This window comes from Microtus oregoni, unplaced genomic scaffold, assembly GCF_018167655.1.
Source record: "Microtus oregoni isolate MIOR12 unplaced genomic scaffold, Mior012 000021F_ref0000039, whole genome shotgun sequence".
Lineage (NCBI taxonomy): Eukaryota > Metazoa > Chordata > Mammalia > Rodentia > Cricetidae > Microtus > Microtus oregoni.
The window spans coordinates 1,812,775-1,839,131 of NW_024543080.1; the positions used below are offsets into that span (position 1 = coordinate 1,812,775).

Here is a 26,357-nt window from a genome sequence, read left to right on the forward strand (position 1 = left end):
AGTCCTGATATGCTTCTAATGAAATTTCCACCAGAGCTGTTAATGACGCTTGCCAAGCTGATGCTAGGAATATGTTAGAATACCCAAGTGCTCGGAACAGCCAAGGCACTTACGAGGCCAAATAAGGAAACCCAGGTATAATGAGATTGTCTCCTCAGTTATGTGAGCTAAGTATAGCTCAGCTACTCACCAGCAGAGGAAGGGAAAGTTGGAGCTATAGTGAGTTTATGCTCACAGATAGTAAAGTTGTTAATTAAATGGTGTTACCATGCAGCAACAAACGTAAGTACACATTGTTCAGTAAACTCACCATCATGGCTTTGAGTGAGAAAAATCATGCAGCCCAAAATTGGTATGATAAGATTTATTTAGCAATTGAAAGCTAGAAGGTGTATCGTATTTGGGAGAGTGGGTGTGTGGTGAGGCTAGAAATGAATGGGAAAACTGATAAGTGCGTGCTTAAGAGTATGGGTGCTCAAGAGGCCATGGGCAAGAACACAGAGGATGGGGCTTCCATCCCAGTTCTCTTCCAGTGACAGAGCTGCTGGGGCACCAGGGCCTTCTGCTTCCCATGCATTTGTGCCACGTTTTTCATGTGTCAAGAATTTCCTAATGTAAAATACGAAAATGATCACTGGCCTCAACCATTTTCTACAGATACAGCATTACATGCTAACTAACTAGGTGAGAGTTGAGCTTTCCCATTAATTATGCCTACCACATACAGCTGCTTCTCCTTTAAGTATCTTCTGCTGCAATTTACCTGTTGCAAGACACTTGTCTTTGAATGCTGAATGGGGCCTTTATATCATGCAAGTGTGTATGGTGGCTTTTCTAACCACAATGTATCCTATTTAAATAGACTTTAACAGTTAATCACCTTTTACTCCCCGGCAACAAGCACAAGTTGAACACCCATCACGCTTTATAGTCTACACAGTGAATATCTGAGGACTCTCCTCAGTGAGCTAGGTGTAGTGATCCAGTGAGAATCTGCTACCAAAGGCAAACTAGGTGGTGGTGAGGAACATGGAAGGGCAGAGAGACAGGTTCTGTGTTTCAGGGAAGGCTTCGAGGAAATGTACTGTGAGATGAGCCTTGAAGGATTACCCTAGTTTTCCTGTATGAATGATAGTCTTCCCATTCCCTTGCCCAGCTCAGTGTTCTGAGTGTTTTAGTGAATCACTTCGCCCGGTTGAGAACGGGCTGTTTTGTAAATAGGTTTCTCCACTGCCTCTACTTCTGCCTCTCCCCCTGCCACTCAGAGAAAAGCACTATTGCTGTCCACTAGAGAAGAATGTTAGTCCACTGTGGGAGTTGGCAGAAAAACAGAGGTTCCATGCTCCCTTGTCTAGCCTGAGGTAAAGAAGGTGCCCTAAAAATGCCAGATAAATACTTTTATGGAGCATTATGTCTCCATGAGTTACCTGCCCTATTGAGACTGGTCACTTAGTGCCCAGTTCTTATGTGAATGAACCAATGCCTGAGAAATGTACTACCCCAGAGAGAAACTTCTGAGGAAGAAAAAGATCATTGTTGCTGGACACAGCTTTAAGAAGTCACATGCTGATTTTTCTGTTTCTGAATGATGCAGCCACAGCTCTAGGTTTGGAAGTATCTCAAATCCTTCTAGTTTATTTCAGCCATTAGAAGTATGTTTGAAAACTCTTGGCTCAATGTAGGCCATCCTTGGTAGTGGAAATTTAATGCAGACTGTTAAAAAAAAATCTGTGTATAGTTTTTCTAGAGATCCCAAAGCCTGGTGTTTCAAACAGAATTTGAAAACAAAGGGAGAGGGCATCTGCTTTCTTCTCTCCAAGATCCCTCGAGGATGTGAATTATCATACTCTTTCTTTTTGTGCTTTGCCAACCCATGGCAGATCTTCATGCATATCTTCCTTGCCTCCACGTACTGTAGTTGGAAGCTGCTTGTTTGGTTCCCAGCTGCCCAGACCTGAAATAATCACACAGAAATTGTATTATTAAAACACTGCTTGGCCTGTTAGCTTAGGCACATTCCTGGCTAACTCTTATACCTTAAATTAACCCATCTATTAATCTGTGTATCACTATGTCATTGTAGCCTACTGGTTAAGTTCCATCCATCTGGCATCTGTCCCTCGTGGAGGCTCCACTGCTTCTCCTTGACTCTGCCTACTCTCTCCTCCTCTTATCTGCTTAGAATTCCCACCTTGCTCTATGCTGCACTGCAATAGGCCCAAAGAAGCTGCTTTATTAACCAATGGCATTCACAGCATACAGAGGGAAATCCCCCGTCAATGTACTGTGGCTCAGTCTCATTAATTTTGACAGGCCTTGAAATGAACACCGGTGTTTGTGTCTTAGGCCTTTGTGCTGTATCTTCCTCCTGGCAGGACCCTCTTAGATGCTTACAGAACTCTCTCTTATTTCATTCAGATTTCTGCTCAAATCTGTTCAAATGCTGCCTTACTGAAGTATGTTCTCCTGGTTCCCTTATTTCAAGTGCAATTTGTCTTGCCATCTGCACTTAAATCTTCTGTAGGCTTCCCCACAACATGTCTTATCTGGTGACATTGTATCATTTTGATGACACATTTCCATGCTCATTATGTTTCTCTCCTTTTTGATAGAAGCTCCTTGAGAGCTAGAGGTTTGTGTGCATCCTGGTACTTGCTCTAGGATGATGTTCACTGTCACCGAATAAAGGAAAAAGAAGGTTACCTTTCTGCTGCCTAGAGAAGGGGAAAGGCTCCTTGGTGTAGCCATGGTGCTGAGATGGGTTTGGGGAATTTGCTTCTGATATAAAATGTACAGAACTTGACATAGGTCTGGCATCTTCTACATTAGTGACACAACTTTGGGTAGCTCTGAATGCCAAATGTATTAGATCAAAGTTGGTATGGTCCAAGTAGAGGAAGAAAATGATCCAATCTTGTAAATCTTCAAATGCTAGTATAATTGTTACCACCTCATTGAGCCAATATACAAATATTGCAAGAACTTACCAGCAATTCAAATTAAAATATATTATTTTAAAAATTAAAATAGCTCTCCTAAATATCAAATAAACTTCTAGTAATTCTTAAAAGGGAAATTAAATACAATTAAAGAAAAGACTAGAGGCTATTATAATCCAACAAAATGCAGTGTTTCTGTGTATGCATATATGCAATTGCAGTTTTAAGTGCTGTTTCCTCACCTCTTAAACTTCAGTCTTTATAAAATTAGCAAGGGCTTTCGCTATTGTTTCTTTCTCTGAGGAATATGTAGATATTGTCATCTCAGCTGGTTACAGAGTTTAATTTTATAATATTCCCAGCCATCTCTCATATTTAATGTTTGTGAGTCATGCTGTGTAGTTGAAGGCATACAGGAAAAGCCCACTTTGAGGTTGCTTCAGTTCCCCTTTTCAATAAAGAAACTGTCCTGCCTCAACTTGATGTGCCTTGCTTTGTTGATGTCTGTGGGAGGCCAGCCCTTTTCTGAACTGAAGGATGTGGAGGAGTAGTATCTGGGGAGGGGAGTATATGGGAGGTGGGGGGAGAAAATTGTAGGAAAGGAGGGAGGGTAAACTGTGGTCAGTATGTAAAATAAATGAAAAATGTAATTAATAAAAAAAAGAAAAGAAATCTTTGTTACTCTGTGATAAGTATGAAAAGTCAAAGAAAAGGGAGGGGTGTGGAGTTTTAAGAGATTTACTTCTTAAGGGAAAAACAAAAGTGTTAAATGTGAACAACATTTGAACAAACAAAGGAGTTGGGTGTTTAAGTTTCTGGCCCCAGCTTTTCAAAATGTGGGCTGATCCTGATGTTGACTTTCTCCATTTTAAAGCATAGATTATTGCCATGTTATTGAAATTATCCACATGCAATGAAGCCATTAAAATGGGCACGGTGAGCCCAGAAAGAATGTCTATTCCTTTTACCTGAGGGAGGTAGAAGAAAGTTAAAATGAAATCAGTACACACTAGAGATGAATGGGTACATGCTTACCTCCCCTGTGCGAAGAAGTTCACTGTTGTCCTGCAGGGCTGGGTTTCAGTTATACACACTGCGCCATTCAGTGAGGGGCTGCTGAAGCTCTGATCTCCTTTCTTGTCTGGTCTTCAGAATTCATTGGGTAAAAGCTTGGAGAAGAGAGAGATGCATTGCAAAAGGGGGGGGGGGCGCTGACCTCTTACCGAGGGAGAGAATTCCTAACCCACAGTCAGGGACAACCCCAGGTGTCACCTCCTGGTAGATGGTGCCCACACCCTCCTGTCTTTCAAATGTGCTGGATGTTACTCTTCCCTCCACTGTCTCCTTCCCTGCTGTGTATCTTAGAATGCCAGGTTTGCCGCACATGCATAAACTTCCCAGCACTCAGCTTCTCATTATCAAACTCAGTGTGATAATCCCAGAACAAAATCCACGTCAGAGTGTGTGCTGACCCTACATTTAAGCAAGTTAAAGCCTGTACTATCTACCACCCACCATGCTAGTGGGGACCAGAAGTGTTGGGAGCTCAGAGCAGACTTGGGAAGAATGCTGTTGACTTTGCTTTCACTGCTGAAATCAACAGGAGGTACACACTGTGAACAGTTTGTCTTTATTTTAGGACTAGGCAGAGGTTTTAGCCTCCCTTCCTAGCAATAGACTGATTCCCAAACTCTGCACTTTGCTATTATTTTAGTCCATGGTGCAGTCTTAAAGGCACATGTCTCTGTCATTTCCCCCTTTTCTATTCAACCCATTAGGCAAACCAGCGAATTAAAATATACTTTAGACATGTTTGCTGGGAGCAGAAGAATGAATTTCAGTTGTCTTCAAGGGTAATGAGGTATGCATGAAGAAACTTTCTCTTAACAGCCTGATTGGCACATGACATACAAAGGAGTATCTGAGATGGTGTGTGTGTGTGTTAAAGGAAGTGTGGATCAGATGAAAATTCTCATAGAGTTTGCAATAATTTAAGAGCAGTATAGAGTTTATAACATCTTCAGTTTTATTTGACATCCTGTCTCAGGTTGACTTTGGATTCGCCAAGAAGATTGGCTCTGGGCAGAAAACGTGGACATTCTGTGGGACTCCAGAGTATGTGGCCCCTGAGGTCATTCTCAACAAAGGACACGACTTCAGCGTGGACTTCTGGTCCCTGGGAATTCTAGTATATGAGCTCCTAACGGGCAAGTAAGTGAGAGCGCTCAGTTCAGTGCTGCCCAGCCCTGTCTTCAGAGCAGTACAAAACAGTTCACTAATGATAAAAATACAAAATTTAACAATCTGAAAATATCTTTTTAAAGATTTCTCCTTTTCCTCTCTACTTCAAGCATAGGGCTTGAATAGGAAGTTTAAAATATAGATAGAAGATTCAGAAAGCTAAAGCAAAGGAGTATAGGATTGTTATAATTTACCTAAAATGGCAAGTTTCATTGTTACAGATAACACATTCAGTATGTGAAGGTTTTATAATCCAGGAATAGAAGCAACAAAAGCTTTGGACTTGGTGAAAGTTTTCTTTAATTTAATTTAAATAAATGAAGCTGTTTTCCTAGTTCAGTAAAATTCATCGATCAATCAAACTAAATTTAACCAGATTCTTCCATCTCCCCAGATATCATTAACCAGAAATGTTAAAAGAAAGCTACAGTGGTGAATTTGAATTTTAAATGCCCTGCCAACTCCTTTCTAAGGTGCTAATGAACAGAGTCAAGACACAGCGTGTGTTTCAGCAGTTACGAGTGGACTGCCATTTCCAAAGAGATGAAAGGATAAGATTAATGAATCTGCTGTGGTTCTTAATATTGAAGACACCCACAAATACACATGAACACACACACACACTCGTTCAAAGGCAACACAGCATACTCCACAAGTGTAAAATACTTCACTGTTTGCAAAGCATATCTACATATAATCTAGTTTAGTTTTCATACACTTGTGTGGATAAGATAAGGTAGGAATTTTATTATTATTTTATAATTAATATTTTTATTATTTTATTGCTTAAATTACACAGGTTAGACAACTAGGCCACAAAGCTATCTGCCTGAGATCAGTAATTTGATCCCGATCTTCTGGCTCTCTCTGTGACTTGCCTTCCTTGACACATGTGTGCTTTTGGACCTTTATAGCCGGTTGTGCTCAACGTTAGTTTCCAAGAGATTTGAATTTTCTAAGCAATACTGAAGTGGGTTTGTTAGTGGGGGGAGGGATATAAATATCAGCATGCACGTGAAAAAACACAATTTCATGGAATCTTCTTGAACTTTCTTCTTTTTCCAACAGCAAAAGTCTAAACAGGGCTTTGCTTGCTATGAAGAAGGACTCAACCACTGTGCTAGGATCTTCTTAAATATCTCAAATACTGCCATTTAATTAGCTAACTCTGTTAAATTACCTGCAGCATGGTCCACATCCTTGTCCACATACACTGAGGAAATGAAAATCCGTATTTTATCGGAATCACTATTCATTATCTATAACCATGTTCAAATAATCATCATTTAAGATGTGGGTTGAAGAATAGAAAATTTCCAGGTCATCGTGGAGGACAAGTGTGTTAAGGTGTGGTTAACCCTGGGCTCTTTCCAATATTTTTTTCCCTCGACATAGAAATTACTAGGGGAGAGGTTGTGACATAGTGGTTCTTGGAGTTACAGAAAAATACACACATCGGTTTTCGTCACCTGGGATATGTGTCATGTAGAATAGCAAGATGAATTGGGGAAATAAAGGAGGAGGAGAAAGCACAACAGCCTGGAATTGCTAACGTGGCCTTGAACCATCATAAAGCTATCTGGCCAAACATTTTCAGGGAAGGGCAGAAGGAAAGTTTATTTTTAGTTGCCCAATCTAGTGTTTAGGATACAAGGAAAAATGAGAAAACAAAAAGAAAAAGAAACAAAGTAACCCAGTAGCAAATATGCATGTGGGCTTATATATCTGTGTGTACTGAAGATGTCATGTGTGTATATATCTGTGTGTACTGAAGATGTCATGTGTGTAGATCTGTGTGTACTGAAGATGTCATGTGTGTAGATCTGTGTGTACTGAAGATGTCATGTGTGTAGATCTGTGTGTACTGAAGATGTCATGTGTGTAGATCTGTGTGTACTGAAGATGTCATGTGTATGTATCTGTGTGTGCTGAAGATGTCATGTGTATAGATCTGTGTGTACTGAAGATGTCATGTGTATATATCTGTGTGTACTGAAGATGTCATGCGTATGTATCTGTGTGTACTGAAGATGTCATGCGTATGTATCTGTGTGTACTGAAGATGTCATGCGTATGTATCTGTGTGTACTGAAGATGTCATGCGTATGTATCTGTGTGTACTGAAGATGTCATGTGTATAGATCTGTGTGTACTGAAGATGTCATGTGTATAGATCTGTGTGTACTGAAGATGTCATGTGTATAGATCTGTGTGTACTGAAGATGTCATGCATATGTATCTGTGTGTACTGAAGATGTCATGTGTATGTATCTGTGTGTACTGAAGATGTCATGTGTATAGATCTGTGTGTACTGAAGATGTCATGTGTATGTATCTGTGTGTACTGAAGATGTCATGCGTGTAGATCTGTGTGTACTGAAGATGTCATGTGTGTAGATCTGTGTGTACTGAAGATGTCATGTGTATGTATCTGTGTGTACTGAAGATGTCATGCGTGTAGATCTGTGTGTACTGAAGATGTCATGTGTATAGATCTGTGTGTACTGAAGATGTCATGTGTATATATCTGTGTGTACTGAAGATGTCATGCGTATATATCTGTGTGTACTGAAGATGTCATGTGTATAGATCTGTGTGTACTGAAGATGTCATGTGTGTAGATCTGTGTGTACTGAAGATGTCATGTGTATATATCTGTGTGTACTGAAGATGTCATGTGTATAGATCTGTGTGTACTGAAGATGTCATGTGTATAGATCTGTGTGTACTGAAGATGTCATGTGTATAGATCTGTGTGTACTGAAGATGTCATGTGTATAGATCTGTGTGTACTGAAGAGGTCATGCGTATAGATCTGTGTGTACTGAAGATGTCACAGCAGTGCCTCTGCTTCCTCCTTCGTTGTCTTCATACATGGAGCACAGGCTATTGAAAACTTGATACACTGCCTTTGCTTCAAAGTTTTGTTTTTATTTTATTGTATCTTGTCACGGGTGAATACTATTGCTTTCCAGAGGGCACAAACATAACTGAGATACAATACAACAGTTAGATCAACTAAACCAGACAAAAAAGTGTTTTAGGAATCAAAATGACATATGAATCAAAATGCTACCTAACTTCATCTCAACCAGATTTTACTCAGCATTCCTTGAAATACTCACCTAGGTGGTTTTCAGGGCCTCTTCCTCCTTCCTTAGCCTACACTGATTGCTCCTTTATTGTCTCCATTCCAGATTCTTTTCATTTTCCTGATAGATTAATGTTGGGCCAGTCAGACCTTGGCCCCTTTTCCATCCGACACTCATAGGGTAATATCCTCAAGCCCTATGGCCATAAACCTTATGAGATGACCCAAGCCATAATTCCTTAGTGACTTTCCTCAATTCTAGGCTCATAAATCCAACTGCCTGCCCAGCGGTGCCATGTGGTTCTGCATCATATCCTGATTCTTTTCCCTGTAACTAGCTGTACCACCTGCTGAGTCACTTGGCTTTCCACTGCTGTGGCGAAATAAAATACCTGAGATCATTTATGAGTAAGAAAAGATTTGTTCTGGTTCCTAGTTCCATTCTATGACTCATTGATTGACCCTGTAGATTTTTGAACATGGTGCACTATGACAGGAACATGTAGCAAACAGTTCTGTTCACTGTGCAGTGGCCAGAACATGCAAAAGAGGAGGTGAGCACCCCAATATCACAGTCAGGGTCATCTCCCTAGTAATCTAACTTTCTTGCAGTATGTCTCACTCTCAAAAGTTCCATTGCTCTCCCCTTGCGAGACAGCTTGGGGATCAGGCCTCTGAGTAGCCCAGATCCAAATGACAGGCACTCGTTTGCCTGCCTCTCTTAGTGACAATAGTTCCATTTTGTGGACTCTCCAGCCAAACATGGTCCTCGATTCCCTTTTCTTTCTTCTGCGCTGCATCCACTACATTAGAAAATCCTGTTAACTTTAGCATCAGCCTTAGTGCAGGCTGTATAACAAAATACTGTAAGTTGGGTGACTTTCTTTTAAGAACATCATCTATTTCTTGCAATCTGGAAGCCTGGAAGCCTTAGGAAAGAGATGAGATCTAGTGTGGACTCTTCTAGTAGCAGACCTCTGATTTCTTATGAGATCCTCACTAGGAAGAAGATGGACAGCCAGTACTTTGTCTCAGAAGACCGCCAAACCTAGTCCTTCATGGCCCAACCCGAACCTCATCAGCTGCGTCAGCTCTCAGCTGCCATCCCTTCGAGATTATGGGATCAACCTGACAAAGGGGCATAAGTAGCACATTTCACGGTTTAGATAGACCATGTCTATTTCACCACCGTCAACACTGCTTCCCAGGCTGCCAGGCTCAGCACCCCTGTCTGTATTTTATCTCTTGTATTAAAAACAGATGACTGCGGTTGCTGTAAGTTCAACTGCTGACTCAGAATCGGTCCCCAGATCCTTACTGTAGCTCGCTAGATGCATATGATGCTGCTATAATCTCGCTTCCCCTCACAGCTTAATCACTCTGTCACCTACACTGCCCACAGCTGCCCACTCCCGACATATTCCTTCGCGCTTCCTGTCTCGGAAGTCGGTGCCCACAAACAAGTGTGTAGCCCATCCACTCCCTCTGTCCAGTCAGCCGCCTACTCCTCTGTCAGCTCAAAGAAGAGGCTTTTCCTACTCACTGACTTAAAAACAAAAAGAGAAAATTACAGCTACTCTCCCTCTCTGTCTCCTCGGCTTTTTTTTTTCTTTCTAGTGATTATCACTGCCTGACAATTTACCTGTGTGGATCATTTAAGTGATATAAAATTGGTGAAAGTTTTTCTCCAGAATATAACCAAATCTGTTGTCAAGTAACTAACAAGGGAAGAGGGGGTTAGAAAGACAGGAAGGAGGAGGAGGAGAAGTAGGAAAAGAGAAGCGAAGTTCTCTCAGACATTCATTGAAGTGTGTTCTATTTTGCATCTTCCCCAGCCCACCCTTTTCTGGAATAGACCAAATGATGACATACAATTTGATTCTCAAAGGAATAGAAAAAATGGATTTTCCCAGGAAGATAACAAGGAGGCCTGAGGATTTGATCCGGAGGCTTTGCAGGTGAGAATGACCATTAGCAATGCTTGGTGTTGGAGGAAGTGTGAAGGCTTTCACCCACTGTGCATAGATGCTTCACAGTTAGGTTTCTGTGTTTGCAACTTGAACTTTTTATGTTGCTGTTATAACTGAAGGAAATTGGTTTTTTTTTGGGGGGGGCAAGGAGGATGGGGTGGGTGTTGGAGCAGAGTTTCTTTGTGTAACTTTGGAGCCTGTCCTGGAACATGTTCTCTAGACCAGGCTGGCCTCACAGAGATCTACCTGCCTCTGCCTCCCATATGCTAGGATTAAAGATTTGTGCCACCATTGCTCACTGGAAGTTTTTAAGTTAAAAAATTATTTTTGAAAATTTTGTGTGTGTGTTGACTAAGTATATATCTGTGCACAAGTACATACCTGGTACCCTAGAAGGTGTAATCAAATCTGGAACTCCAGTTGTGAGCTATTATGTGGGTGCTGGGGACCCAACCCAGGTCCTGTGGAAGAACAGCAAATTTCCTTAACCACTGAACTACCTCTCCAGCTCCTTAATAGTCTTCCTTCCTCTTCTTTCCTTCCTTCCTCCCCCTTTCTTTCTTTCTTCCTTTTAAAATAGGTTTCAAGAAAAGATTTATTTTTATTTTATGTGTATGGGTATTTTACCTGCATGTGTGTCTGTACACCACACAGAGGTGGCCCCAAAGGTGAGAAGAGGGCATTGTGTCTCCTGGGGCTGGAGTTACAGATTGTGAGCTGTCATGTGGGGGCTAGGACCCAAACTTGAGTCCTCTGAAGAACAGTCAATGAGTGTTCTTACCCACTGGCTTATCTCTCCAGCCCCCCAATAGTCTTTTAAAAAATAGTATTTCTCTAGTCTTCTTTTAAATTATTGCAGCCTTCTACTTACTACCAAAAAGCATCATTTTTCAGAAAAACATTGGAGACTTCCAGAGTTTTTGTTTTGTTTTGCCTTGCTTAAACTGCATTGTTCTACAATATCCCCTGCTCTATCTTTGATGATTTTTTAAAAACATCTAAAGTTAGTAAAGTCATTAAACCTAGTTTGGGATTCCTGCACACTACTGAATTACAGGTTCCATGTAAGTGAAACTCTAAAGTATTTTCCAGTTCTCTTAGCCAAGTTGGAAAGATAGCATTTATTCAGCATCTATGCAAAGCTCATATAAATAACTGGTAGATATATCAACACTCAGCTATTGCTCCTCGGTGAGAGGGTCGTGACTTTGTTCTCTCCCTGTACTCAAGTGGCTGACCCACACAGTAGGATCTCATGAAAGTTTTATGAATTTAAAAACAAATGTTACTCAATTATCTAAAACCACTCAAATATTACTGTTATAAACTTCTTTCATAAATTATTCCAGGCAAAATCCAACAGAAAGGCTGGGGAATCTGAAGAATGGGATCAACGACATTAAGAAGCACAGGTACCGATTTTCTTTGTTGCCAAGATAAAAATAGAAATATATAGAATAACCAGGTGCCTTAAGGTTTCCATTGCTGTAATAATTACCATGGCCCCAAGCAACTTGGAGAGGGAAGAGTTTATTTCATCTGACAGCTTGTAGACCATCATTCAGGAAGTCAAGGCAAGAACTGATGCAGAGGCCACAGAGGATGCTTACAGACTGGCCCACAGGCCAATCTGCTGGGACCATTTTCTCACTTCAGGTTCCCTCTCCCCAGAGGAGCCTATCTGGTATCAGCCTGACATATGCGTCACCAGTACACGAGGAGATCATGGCAGGTTCTCTTAGGAGACCATTGTCTTCATTTTACAGGCTTTCAACTTTTGGGTGTTTCGGTGTTCAGTGTTTCTTTGTAGTTTGCTAGTTGTAGTTGCCCGAATCATCTCAATGTGATTTCTCTAATGTCGGACATTCATGCCAAGAAGGAGCAAAATTATTTTAAAAGCTGTAAAATCACATCTTTCAGTCATAGAAACAGTTTTTATCCACTGTTGTTTTTATTATTGCTAACCTAGCTTCTGTAGAGGGATTAAATAATGTTCTTGGCATTGAATTTGTAAGTAAGGTGGGATATAATTCTACAAGAGATGTAGAAGAGAGCAGTACACTTTGACTCACTGTTCGACACCAACTAATGAGTCTTTCCGTTGTGGCGCCGTGAAAGCAAAGCCTTTGGGAGGGACTATGCAGGATCTTGCTCTGGCGTCACCTCGGGCTTCAATCCTTACAGCCCCATTACAATAATTCACAAGAGGCAAGTGTAGTAGCAAAGATAGGGGAAATTTTATGACAGAATAAAGTGTGGCTTCCATGGATAAGATTATGTGGCGGCCAAAGGGATCATTGCAGAGCTGAGTGCTCTCGTGCCATGGTGAGAGTACCCAAGCTGAGCAGGACTGTCGCTCCGGCCTGTATGTGTAGTTAGGATTTATCATTAGGTGAGCAGGACCATCGCTCCAGCCTATGTGTGTAGGAATAATTTATCATTATTCCTGAAGCCCATGATCAGACAGCTTTCCCAAGGGTGTTTTCCTGTTTTGCGTTAGGAGGGGCAATGATTTGTCAAGGCTCCTACTAGACTGTAGTCTTCTAAGGTTTGGGGATTCTGGATCCTGTTGGAGATAGTACTGATGGCTTTCTGGGCAGTTCAGGAGGTCACATCTCCAGGGCCAGAGAAATGACTTTGCTCATTTAAAAATAAATGAAGTCCTGCAGTTCCAGTCCTCGGCCTTACAAGCTGTGCACTGTGAGGGAGGGGCCCAGCGCCAGCATCTTTAAAGCCTGCTAATGTCTAAATAGCTTGTAGGGATAGGTCCCGCCCCTTGGGGGGCGTGTTCCCCCAGCTAGCTCAGTCGGTAGAGCATGAGACTCTTAATCTCAGGGTCGTGGGTTCGAGCTCCACGTTGGGCGCCATTCTGTAGTAATATGAGTGGTGGGGCTGCGTCCCCAGCACCCCGGCAGCCTGGCTAGCTTATGCTCTGAAATAACAACACACAAACTGTATTCATTTAAACACTGGTTGGCCCTTTAAGCTCTAGCCCTTACTGGCTAATTCTGATATCCCGATCAACCCATCTCTAATAATCTATGAGAACCAGTCTTACCGGGAAGATTCTAGCCTAGTCCATCCTGGGTTGGAGCTTCATGGCGTGTGTCTGCCCGGGAGCGGAGCATGGCATCTCTCTCAGGCGTCTGCTCCCGAGAGGAGAGCTGTGGAGTCTGAGCTCACTTCCTCTTCCTCCCAGCGTTCTGTTCTGTTTACGCCTCCCACCTGTCTTCTAACCAATAAAATGGGCCAAGGCAGTTCCTTTATTAGCCAATGACCTTCCTCCATCAATAGCTCCTCACAGAAAGCATATCCTGATGTATTAAAATCCTTTCTGCAGCAATTGAAGAGTAAAGAGATGAGTAAGAAGTCAAACTGTGCTGTGGTTCACAGCCCCTAAGACTGGAGAGTCATTGACTTTGTTACTTATGATGTTCGGAAGTTTAGTTGTTAAACCTTTTTATTTAATATATTTTCAAATTACATTTAGTTTTTCTCAGTTCGTGACTTATCATATGTCACTTGTATTCTATTTTAGTTTTAAATAATACTATATATTCATTTAAAATATAATGTCCTTTGAATGTTTCTGTGAGGTCTGAAACCTCCATTTACTTTTCTGTTGATGTACATTGGTTTCTATAGACTCATGATGGTGAGTCATTCTCTTGGGTCATCTAGCATTCCCCTTTAATGGCTGTTAGACCCCCAATAACTTCCTTGGCATCCTCTCTGATTTGATTAAATATTCATATGTAGCACATTGAACCTTTAAGATTTAAGGCTTTTAAACAATCCTTGGCAAGACCTGGAATTTTCAGATGTTTTCTTTTCTTTTTTTTTTATTGAGAAAAGGAGAAAAAAAAAACAAGTTTCCACCTCCTCCCAGCCTCCCATTTCCCTCCCCCTCCTCCCACCCTTCTCCCCCTCCTCACACCCTTCTCCCCCTCCCCCCACTCCTCTCCCCCTCCCTCACCAGACCAAAGAGCAGTCAGGGTTCCCTGCCCTGTGGTAAGTCCTAGGTCCTCCCCCCTCCGTCCATATCTAGGAAGGTGAACATCCAAACAGGCTAGGCTCCCACAAAGCCAGCACATTAAGTGGGATCAAAACCCTGTGCCATTGTCCTTGGCTTCTCATCAGCCCTCATTGTTCGCCATGTTCAGAGAGTCCAGTCATTTTTATTTCCACTTTGCAAGACAGAAAATATCACCTGAACTATACTTTGATGATCCCACATAGAAATATGAGAATTTTCTTATTGCAAGCCTTTGAATTGACTGATATGTCCACTTTGAAAACTAAAAACACCTCTAATGTTTTATTCCTCTCAGATGGGCGGGTGGTGCTTCTGTGTGCGTGTGTGCTGAGAATCGGGATAAAATCTAGAGTTCCAAGCATGATAAACATATGCACTACTAAGCTGCACCTACTGCCCTTCACTGATGTTTCTCACGAATCAAACAGGAGAACACTAGCAGTATGGGTACAAAAGGAGGCATGTGGCTGCTATTGGTTTTTCTTAACAGCAGCTGCGAAATGAATGAATGAATGAATGAATGAATAAATAAATAAATAAATCCTAAACAGCATGTCCTGCTGTATGAATTCATGACCCCCTCCCCCACAATCAAGCAGTGTGTTCGCCATTGTGCAATCAAGCTCCCTTATAGGGTGAATTAGAACAAAAAGGAGAGAGAGAGGGAGGGAGACAGGCAGACACACACAGGCAGACTCTTCTGCAACTTCACAGACATTAAAGTGCTTGTAATACTTTATTCTGTGTCATCCTCTGGATTGCCTTCAACTGCAAAGCTTTCGATTTATCTTAAAATCCAATTTATCTTCTCCTTTGCACCTCATACTTTGCCACAGTTTCTTTTCTCATTAGAAGATGACATATAAACCTGTACTGACAAGTGTCCCACCAATTAAAGTGATTCTTATTATCTTGTCCCCCTCTTTCTCATTAAGGAGTCCTCATACTTAGCTTTGGGGTGGCTGGAAAACAGAGTCTAATTGCCGAGCGGTTCTGTCTTGTGTTTTTCTTCTTATTTACCTGAGGCTCTTTCCAATGCAGCAGCCAGACAGTGGCAGGATGTGCATGCAAATGCATGCTGTTATTTGACTTTTCTTCCCCCGTGAGAGATGATTTGTTCCTTCTCTGGAATAGGCAGAATCCTGCCACTGACAGCTTCAGGGTCAGAATGTAAGGGAAAGTTGGCAAGAGACAACAGATTGCATGCTGCTCTCTGCACTGAAAGGCAGAATTTCATTCTGCTCTCCTCCTCCTGGCTCCTTTTCTAAGCTATCAAACTAGGCGACAACTTCAGGGTGTGGGTGGGGAAGCCTATGTGTGTTTCTCTAGATAAATGGGGTCTTTAAACTTCATACAAATCTCCCAAGACAATAGCTTTCTTAATAACCAGTATATTCTTAAGAATCAGCAACAGCAGCATTCCTTAAGGGGCTGGAGGGATGGCTCTGTGGTTAAGAACGAATACTGTTCTTGCAGAGGACATGCGTTCAGTTCCCGGCAACTGTGTCAGCAGCCTATGGCTTTCTTGAGTTCTGTCCCAGGGGACCTGACACCCTTTTCTTCCCTCCTCATTGGGCGTCCGCATTGAAGTGGGTGCACACACACACACACACACACACATACATACATACATGTGCAAGGGCACACATACACAAATATATTATTAAAAAATTATAAAGTAAATCTTTTGAAAATATTTTAACGTTTATGTAGATTTTTCTACTCCTCTGTCCAAAATTAATTTTTAAAAGAAAATTTTCATGCCAGCTTTCTACAAAAAACTATGTGTGCCTAAGCATAACACCTATTATATGAACTTGCACAATTTGTGCATTCTTTATTAAGTCATCTTTGCTCCTTTGTTTATTAGCTAACCTAGAAATGAGGCTTCAGTCTTTTCTCTTAATGCCTATGTTTTGTTGATATGTATTTTTAAAAATCGTTTTTATTGAGCTATTTATTTTCTCTGCTCCTCTCCCTACCTCTCTCCTCCCCTTCAACCCTCTCCCAAGGTCCCCATGCTCCCAATTTACTCAGGAGATTTTGTCTTTTTCTGCTACCCATGTATATTAGATCCATATATGTCTGTCTTAGGATTCTCATTGTTGTCTAGGTTCTCTGGGATTGCTAGCACCTATTTTAAAGGAAGGCTAGTGAACCTGGGTGCATATAAGTATACATTTCCTGACAGGAGAAGATATCAAATACATTACCATTACTTCTGAGAAGAGCGTCCACAAATCTCCTGAAAACAAACAGTTTCTCTGCTCTTGGTGTCAGCGTTTCTTCGCTGAATGTTATTCACGTATGTGTGTGTCCTGTTACTTGCATTGCATTAAATGCAGCGAGCCTCAAAGGCCAGGATCAAAAGAAAGGCCACTCACGCTAAGTAAATGTCATCATTAATCAAATTGCAGCAAGCACGCTGAGAAATGCAGGGATGATTTCTTCAGTGGAATCACAGTGATGGTTAGCATTAATGTTTCTGGGGTTCCTTGGAGAAAAAGCATTGGTGGCAATAGAAGATCCTGCAGAAATGTGTACCCAGCAATGTCTGAAGAGGGACCCCCACTCAGTGCCAAGGTGTGTAGTGAGGGAAAACCTATGGCTTCACACAGGGACAGAGGATAGGCAGACATTGGCTAACACTCTTGTCTGGCTCCTGCTTTTTAACGAGAGTTGTAGGAGCTTCTATCAAAATGGCATCTAAAGTGGAACACACTGGATCCCAATCCGTTGCTAAATTAGGCTTGCGCTGGGAAATCCCATCAAGGACTAGACCAGAACTGTGAAGTGAGGTGAGGCTGTGGAAGGAGGGAACGTTTGACTTCCGGTGTGACAAATGGAGAACAGGGACAGACTCCCAGCTGCTGCCTCCGTCACCGCCATTGCTCCACTCTGCCCTGTGGTCGTTCTCTGGGTGACCCAGATAGTGTTGTTTCCTCATCCTTTTGTAATGCCTTTCTATCCCTCCTAACCTTAATACACCCTTAACTCTAACACAGCACCCAAGTACGAGCTGGCATTTCACTGTTTCTTCGACATCTTCTGTCGTTTTTGTTTCTAAGGTTGACTTTTTATTTCTCAATCATGTTTTTATTAATTCTTTGAGAACTTGTACACATAAAATAAAATAAATGAATCTAAAAAATAAAAATAATGAAAAGAAATGAGGACATCATAAAGAAAGGAATAAAGTTCTGAAAGTCTGGAGAGGTGATGGACTATAAGTTATGAATCTAAGTGTGACAAGAAAATATCTAGGATGATTTCTGGGCCGTGTGAGTGCTTAGTAGGCAAGAGTTTAACACAAAACGGGTCAAAACAGTTCCTTCTCCTTTAACTTTCGACTGCTTGCAGCATCACTTTTCGAGGTAGGTAGTGAAAAACTGGATTGATAAATATGCTCTGACATGCTATTCATTTATTATGTAATGCTATCCATTTATTACATAATGCCAGTTATTTATTATGTAAGTAATGCCCTCCATATTTTTCTCATTTTAGGTGGTTAAATGGTTTTAATTGGGAGGGCCTGAAAGCACGGAACCTTCCATCACCTTTGCGAAGAGAGGTACGGAGTTTGCTGTGAAATTCCCTCGATTAGTTTCTAGGAACTAGTTTTAAAAACAGATTTTTGAAAGAGGGAGAAGGAGAGGAAGAGTGAGATAGCATGTACACAAAAGATTTTAGGTGCCTCTTTGAAATATTACTTAATAGGTGAGGCTGTCCCAGTAATTATGATATAGGGACTTAAATTGTATTGCTGGGGCTGGAGAAAAGGCTCAGTTTATCTAGTGCTTGCACGCAGCATGAAGATCCCACACATAAAAAGCTGTGCATTGTAGTGTGTGCCTGTAATCCTAAGACTGGGGAGTCAGAGGCCTCAGGGTTCTTGAAACTCACCAGTGCTTTTCTTACCAAACTGATGAGCTCCAGGTTCAGGGAGAGATACTGTCTCCAAACATAAGGTAGAAAGCAATGAGGTGGATTCCACAGGCATGTACACATATGTGCAATGTGCAGTATCCCTACACATGTATAATGAGCACAGATATGCTCTATGAATACACACAAATAAAAATAATAGTATTGCCTATTTGATGAGCACTGAGGTCGCCTTTCGGGAATTAAATATATGGCAGTGTCTCCTAAATCTCAAAGTCATCAGAATTGCTCAGGTGCCCAGATGAAATGCACTTTATTATTATTTACCATAAGAACTGGGATATATTTGTCACCTAACAACACGTGCTACTCAAAATGTATTTATATCTATATATGAAAGAAATGCTTGCATTATTACACAAACAGGAAAAATAAACTAAAATGTAAGGCATATAAAGAATGATTAAGAGCAATGCTCAGTCATAAAATTATTTGCCTTTGAGAAAAATTTAGAAGGGGGAACAGAATGGAACAGGAAGAATAAGGATAAGGAACAGGAAGAACAATATTGGTGTGTACATTTTAAATGATCAATAGATATCTAATCTCCTATGGTATTTAAATTACAGTAAGTGTAGTCTAAGAAATTGGGCGATATCACATTATTTAAATGAATATGTCAGAATAGAATTTCATTCTCTACTATAAAATAGCTCTTGTGCAAACTTTGAGCTATCGATGTCTGAGTGAGCAAAGGGAGACACGGCTTCCACAATTCTTTCAGACAACACTCACATAAATTTGGTAGAATGTTGACTATTAGTTCTTGACACACTGCTCCCAAGTCACGTGATGTTCCACTTTCTCTCAGCCTATGCTGTCCAGCATGACCCACGAATGGCCCCCAAACTCCCAACACACCATAATAAATCACAATAATGCCATTAATTGTTCCTCATCTTATTTAATTAGGTGCTTTGCAGTTTGTTTTAAGTAAAGAATTTCAAACCACTTGGTACAAAATAATTTAATACCAGAGTCATTTTATTCTCTTAGTGACATTTCAGCATTACTAAGATTTTGAATTGTCCATTTGTTTGCTATTTTGCATAGTTTATTAGTTATTAGGGTTGAATGAACTGTTCAAATTCAATATTGGTAAGAAACTTAAATGAAAGAGGAATTCTGATAAATTTTGATATTTTTAAATTTGTTTTGAAACTGTTTCTTAACTTGAAAAAAGAAGGTAGATAGTACTTGTTTCACTTTTCCTTTGGAAATACTTCCTCAGGTTTGGTAGCTCCTGAGGAATGTAACCAAGAACCAAATCATTCGCTTTATCTAATCATCTAATGGGATGGTCTTATGAGGCTGAGACTATGACGTACTGGCATGCTTGCTCACCCCGATCCTCACCTTTGCTCTGTCCTTTCTCCATTAGCTCAGTGGTCCCATAGATCACAGCTACTTTGACAAGTATCCTCCTGAAAGGGGGGTGCCTCCGGATGAGATGTCAGGCTGGGATAAAGACTTCTGACAGAAGAAAAGTGACGGCAGGCATGTGAGGGTCAATGACACCGTGCTGAGTATTCCTCTCGTGAGAGCATCAGGAAGGTCTCTTGGAAGATCATCAGGGAGAAGATCCTGATGGATCCCGGAAGCAGAGTGGCTAGATGTGGTTCTGAATGAGAACATCTCCTTTAGATGCTGTGAATTACCCCTGTATCCCATTCTGTATTTGTCTCCGCTGTCAAAGACTGTCCCCTCCCTTTTACTTGATCAGATCTATTTTTGCTGGCATAGCATAGTTTTCTCTGAGATCTGTTACTCCCTACAACTCATACTCTCTTGCCTCGAATCCTAAGAAAATATTAATATTTTCTTCTTGAGCACCTAAGTCATCCAGATAGAAGGAAGAATATAAACAACTTTAGAAGAATCTTTCCAGGGCTGAACAGACACCAAGGATATATTGTGACATCTTCAAGTGGTGGTTTCCAGAAATCATGAATTTCATCTTCTTTTAACCTAAAAATACACTAAATTGTTTTTCTGATTCCATCCAGGGAAAAGAAAACATTTGAATACTAGTCAGAAATACCAGTTACTTAAGGAAGTCAGTTAATCAAATCAGATAATTACATTATTTTTAATGACTTAGAAAAGTAAACAAAAACTTTCTTTTTCCTTTGGTCAGCTGTGATACCTCAGAGATTTTTCAGTATCTTCATTAGAAATCATTTAGAAAGTATGGCTAAATATTGGGCCTTTGGAAATGTTTTACCTTATATTAAAAAATATTTCCACTAGCAAAATAGAAAACCTGGTGGAACAAAATACGAAGGACATTTCCTTCCCACAAAAGACTAAGCACAATGAACTCTGGTAGGTAAAGTTGCTGATCCTTTCAAACTCTGAGATATACTATTTAGTCCGTTATTACTGCTATTAATAAACACAAAGAACAGAAGGACCACCTTTACTCTTTATTGAGAAGCCGGTTGGCAGATGCTGGTATTTGTTGTAATCACTGAGGCGTTAGTGGCTTTGTTTAAAGCATTTGAGTCATGTATATAATTACAGCACAAGCTACTGGGGATGTGATACGATTTCGGAAGTCAAGGGAGCTCTCAGAATCTGCTCTCTTTCTGCTGTGACTTAGCAGTCTTCCAAAGAGTGAATAGGAGAGGTTCTGTGCCCTGGTCACCCATCCCTGAGGATTTCACCGGTGAGTGTTGGTGGGTGTTGAGCACAACTGCTTCCTCTCTTCCTTCCAAAATGGTGGCAAATTTCGCTCTATCTTTTTAATCCGGCAGGGTAGAAACAGCATTCTGCATCATTCCTAATTCCTGTATCGTTCAAACTTCTGATTGTATTTTCATATGATAATATTCTATGTGAAAAGCAAACTTCACCAACTCCACACGTATTTTTTCATTTTTTATAGAAAGTCGGCAACTTATTTCCTGAAGATTAAAGCCAGATAAGCGAGGCCCAGAATAAGAAAGTGCATCCTTAATAAATTATATTTACATATTTAGAGTCCTTTTGATGAACCAAAGAGTTTTGTTTCTTGGAGTAGATTTTTAAAGATTATGTATTGTATATAAAAAAGCCATTTTTAATAGGATTAATATAACATGCTTTAAGAATTTCTAAAGTCTAAAAATATTTTATTTGCATTTGGTTTGTAATGTACTATATGTTTTTCCATGTATATATTTTGTTATTACCAACATATACAGGTAGAAAATGGATATACTGGATGGATATTAGGACTGTACAGTTATAATAACAATAGTATTCTCAAAATTGTTCCATTATTCTAATTGAAGAGAATAATACCACATGTATAGACTTAAAACCCAACCTAGAGGTTAATTTTTCCTGTGAGTGGTCATATCATATGTAATTCTCACATATGATTTTTTTTACTGTGTTTCCTTTATAAAGATGAAGATATGTAAGACTGAATTATCTTTTAATCTCAGCTTGATTTTTAGCTCAGTGACCTTGACAAGATGATTTGCCTTTGGGTACTCGCGTCTTACTTGTAACACAAAGGTGCAGTGATGTTTACAGACAGATCCTTACCTGGTGTCTGGGAAGTGATCCTTGATGCGTCAAGGGGAACTACTGCTACTGTATCTGTTGAAATTAAAGCGGCCTTATTGACCACTTAGTTCTGAACCATGTGTCAGTGGTGTTTGTATGCAGAACTGTTAAGTTAAATCAAGTCTCTGCAGTGAGGATGGTTGATCAAACTTCAGTTTATAAGAAGCATTGATCATCCCCAAAAGGAAGTGCTCTACTGAACTGACCTACATTTTGAAATTCATGAATTACAGATACATGCACATGTGCTTGTATTTGCACACATGTGTGCATGAACACACACACACACACACACACACACACACACACATGGAAGTATGGAAAATCCCATTATATTTTAATCATTAAATCATTTTTAACTCCTCTTTTCTAGAACATAATACTAATTTTTCATGTATCAGATTTTTCCTTATGGGGTCAAATTTTCATCTTTGTATTAATTTTTACCTAAGTATTAAAATGTCTTGGAGAATGAAAAAAATGAAGTTTGTAGAAAAGAAAGAGATGAGACCCAGACTTTCATGACCTTATTAATAAATCCACTCTTGTTCCTCTGTAATTTCAAAATATACATTTAAAGTTTTGAAACACTGAACCTAAATATTGATACTAGCTGGTCACAAAGAATAATCACTCAGAAATGTGTGTGTTCTTTTGACATAATAATCCATCCTGTTCTTTATTGCCAGATATCATGCTAGGACAATTTACAGCCATTGCTTCATTCACAAAAGATTCTACAGTTATATCGAACACCAACTGTTGACTGTTTCCAAAGCCTCATATTGGCCTTAAACGTGTATATTTCATTCCCAATTTAGTTGTAATGTTTTTTGTCTGGGCTGGTACCCGTTGTTGTACACGTCTAATAAACTATCCTTAATCTTAGAACACTCACATCATCTTGTCATTAGCAGATCCTGTGGGCCAGGAACTTAGACAGGTAGCCAAGGCGATCTGTCTATCTGCTCCACAACACCAGTGCTGGGAGCTAGAATGACCAGGGACCTTCCTCACCAACACATCTGGTGCCTGAGCTGAACTGTTCAGCAACTAAAACTGTACCACTTAGCCTATACTTGCTGTCTCAGCTGTTTGGCATCTTTCCACAATGGTATCCCTAAACTAGCCAGATACCTCAAGAGCAGCACTGGAATCTTAGAAAGAGGGTTCTAGCCAACAAGGCAGAAATAGCGGTGCTCCATGAGTTACTCTGGAAGTGATTTAAAATTATGTATGTCTGCTGTGTTCTAGTGATGGAAACGTAAGCCCACCCAGACATGAAGGAAGGGTACAATGTATGAACTTCTACATATGTGACTTTTTAATGAAGAAAGTTTCAAATCTTACGTAGCAAGTCTTAAAAGTGCCACAGTCCCCTTTTGGCTGCTTATCGTATTACTCCCATACACAAAACAAATTTGTTCCCTCCCAGGAGCCTCTATAAAAATATCAGCAGGCTCAGTCCCAGCATTCCGGATGTTGTCACCTAATCCTACTCAGGTGTGGATGGAGCCCCTGGGTACACCTTGAGTATGTACTTTCAGGCCTGAAAGCCTTTGAAACAAGTAAACAAGTCATCTGCCCTGACCCTCATTGAATGGTGAAATTGATCAAAGGGTAACTGTGACAGAGATTTGAGTTAGGAGATGGGGGACAATGCAGGCACAGGCAGACTCTAAGAGGTGTATCCAACCTGTAGCCAGTGGACTGCATTCAACTCAAGGTATGTGTGAATCTGGCCCACCACATTAGTACAGGACATGATACTATATTTACATCATTTCTACCCTTCCCTCTCCTTACTCCAACTCTTCTCATGCCTTCGGTGTGTGTGTGTGTGTGTGTGTGCGCGCGTGCACAGGACCTACTGAATCCACTTAATGTAACTCTCATGTACATGAATGTAGCAGTGACCACTTGGGATTTGAAAACCTATCAGGAGGCTCGCTGCTGAAGAAGACTGATTCTCCTTCTCTAAGCAGCTGTTGGTTGTCTGTACCTCTTCATCTGGAAGTAGAACCTTGTGAGATTTCCTCATCTACATTCACATATCTGCTGGAGATGTCATTTAGCAGGTTTAGTTTAGGCAACCATATTGTCAAGATTTCATGGGTGTAGCGTCTTTGTTATATCTAGAGGCACAATCTCCAAGCAGTTATTCTAGTTCTCTGACTCTTGAATCTTGTGTTGTAGATGTTTTTGGTTCACAGTTACACTTAGGAAAGAAAATAAAAGTATTAAAAAGTTCCTAGAAATATCTAAGATTTAGATCTATAGAACAAAACTAAGGGTGTAGGAAGGAAGTTGCTTGTTTGTCCCAGCCACCCAGAACTGAAATAATGACACAGATACTATATTATTTAAAACACAGCTTGGCATATTAGCTCTATCTTCTTATTGGCTAACTCTTACATATTAATTTAACCCATTTCTATTAATCTGTGTATTGCCATGTGACTGTGGCTTACCGGCTTAAGTTCTGACATCTGTCTCTGGCAGGGCTACATGGCATCTCTCCAACTCCGCCCTTCTTTCTCCCAGCATTCAGTTTAGTTTTCCCCACCTACCTGTCTCTATTCTATTACAGGCCCAAGACAGTTTCTTTATTAATCAATGGTATTTACAACATACAGAGGAGAATCCCACATCACCTCCCCTTTTCTGTTTCCACATCATAAGGAAAAAACAAAACAAGAAAAAATTTCTCTAGAGTTTGGTTATGAGTCAACTTATAAGCCTTGAGGTACAGAATATTCACATAACCAAATGTAATTTTTTGGCTGGTCTATGTTGCTTTCTTTTCTCTGTCACTGTGTCTCAAGGTGGCTCAACTGACAAAGGACATAAAGGAAACTTCCAAATAAGGCTGAGTCTAGATAAGGGAGACTGTCGGCATAAGTCACAAACAATCCCACAGCAATTTGGAATTATGATTAATAAGGTGGTATTTATTTAAAGGGGAAAAACTTACAGGTCACTATCCCAGACAACAGCCCTCTGCGCAATCAGGAAGGAGTCTAGTTGCCTAAAGCGGAGCAGGAAGTAAGAGAGAGAGAGGAGGGAAGACTCCGCTTTTTTAAAGAGAGAGAGACCACGCCCCAATGGGCTGGTATCTCAGGGGCTATTGGCTGGAGGAGCGGAAGGACCTCCCGCAACAGGAGACTCTAGTGGATTTCAGTTCAGATTTGTAATATATCTAAAACTTTTAAGTCTTTTTGTAAACTAAAAGATCGTGTAAACTTCAGAGAATCTAGGGAGCCATAAGACTTGGATCCACCTCTTACAGGTGTAAAGGACTCCAGAGAAGTATAGCCTAAGTTTTCCCATCTGCCTATCTTTCTATTCCTGAAAGTAGGAAAGTGAAATATTTCTCTCTCTCTCTCTCTCTCTCTCTCTCTCTCTCTCTCGTCTCTTTCTCTCTCCCCTGCCTCCAACCTGGTCATGGGACTTTTCCGCTCCCCCAACTCCAAGGGTAATGGTCCTGAAAGTTTCAAATGTAAGATTTTCTTACATTACTAAAATGTTACTAAATTTTAGTTTCTGTCCCTAGTCTATATATATATCTCAGCAGATTTTCATGGGGCTGGCTGTTACCATCCACACACATCAGATGCTGACTACAGCCTGCTACAAATGATTTTGAGCCCTGGGCTTGCTGGAAGCTGTCCGGCCAATGTCCCTTCAGCTGGGTCAGTGAACCAGATGCTTCTGATGAATGTCCCAATGACTGAATTCTGTTCTTGCCTTTATTAGTATTCCAGCTCTCCTGGGCCCTGGCAACAATGTGCTTTCATCAGAAAATAGTTACAGAAGAGAGTACGTTACCCCTTGTCCCCAAATGGGCTGGAATTTTCGATCAAAAGGATAGTCCCTGAAATAGGGAACAAAATAACTATCTATAGTGCCTATTGATGTACTGGGTACCTTTTGAAAACAAGGAGACCCAGATCTATCATTAGCTGAAATAGTTCTATAGTATGATAGGGCACTCAACCTGCTCAATTTAAGACAGAGAAGTCATTGTTTAGCTTTAAGAGAAAACATTAGCAATAATCTGGCTGTACTCAAAAAAATATTGCAAATAAAGGGGACCAGAAATGAAGTAAAAAACTGTTCCCCATTCTCATCTCCAGATTCTTTCTAGATAGTAACTCTGTGTTAGCCATCACAGGGCCTTTTGACGTTCTGTTTCTGCTTATTGCTGTTGGCTCTTAAATCATTGATGCCTTAACTAAATGTCAATTCCTTTCTGGGTATCATTAAGCTGATGTTTATTAGATCCCAGTGTAAATAGTTACCTGTCACAGAGTCAAGGATTTGACTCAGAATACAACTCAAGGTGGGTGGGGGGATGTGAGAGCCAAACTTACACTTTAAGTTTCAATTACTATGCCTACGAAATCCATGAAAAAAAATGCCTCTGATATGCAAACTCCTTGTCCAAGGACATCAGGAGGCTATTGTTTATGGGAGATAACAAGCCACATGTTTTCACTACTCTAAACAAGTTCGTTTGACCTATCTGCACCTGATTTTGTCAGGATGTACCCTTGCCCCTGATTAGGTGTAGGTAG

At 40.6% G+C, this 26,357-nt stretch overlaps 1 protein-coding gene across 1 annotated transcript in view; it reads left to right on the top strand.

Moving 5' to 3' along the window:
• The window catches only part of Prkg2 (protein kinase cGMP-dependent 2), a 102,939-nt gene extending 80,287 nt beyond the window's left edge, over positions 1-22,652 (top strand). The window contains exons 15-19 of the mRNA XM_041671459.1: positions 4,987-5,150; positions 10,107-10,229; positions 11,591-11,653; positions 17,785-17,851; positions 19,607-22,652. Of these exons, the coding sequence (XP_041527393.1) occupies positions 4,987-5,150; positions 10,107-10,229; positions 11,591-11,653; positions 17,785-17,851; positions 19,607-19,702 (513 nt within the window). The 3' untranslated portion in view covers positions 19,703-22,652. The remainder of the gene's footprint in view (positions 1-4,986; positions 5,151-10,106; positions 10,230-11,590; positions 11,654-17,784; positions 17,852-19,606) is intronic.
• Positions 22,653-26,357: the final 3,705 nt, after the last annotated feature.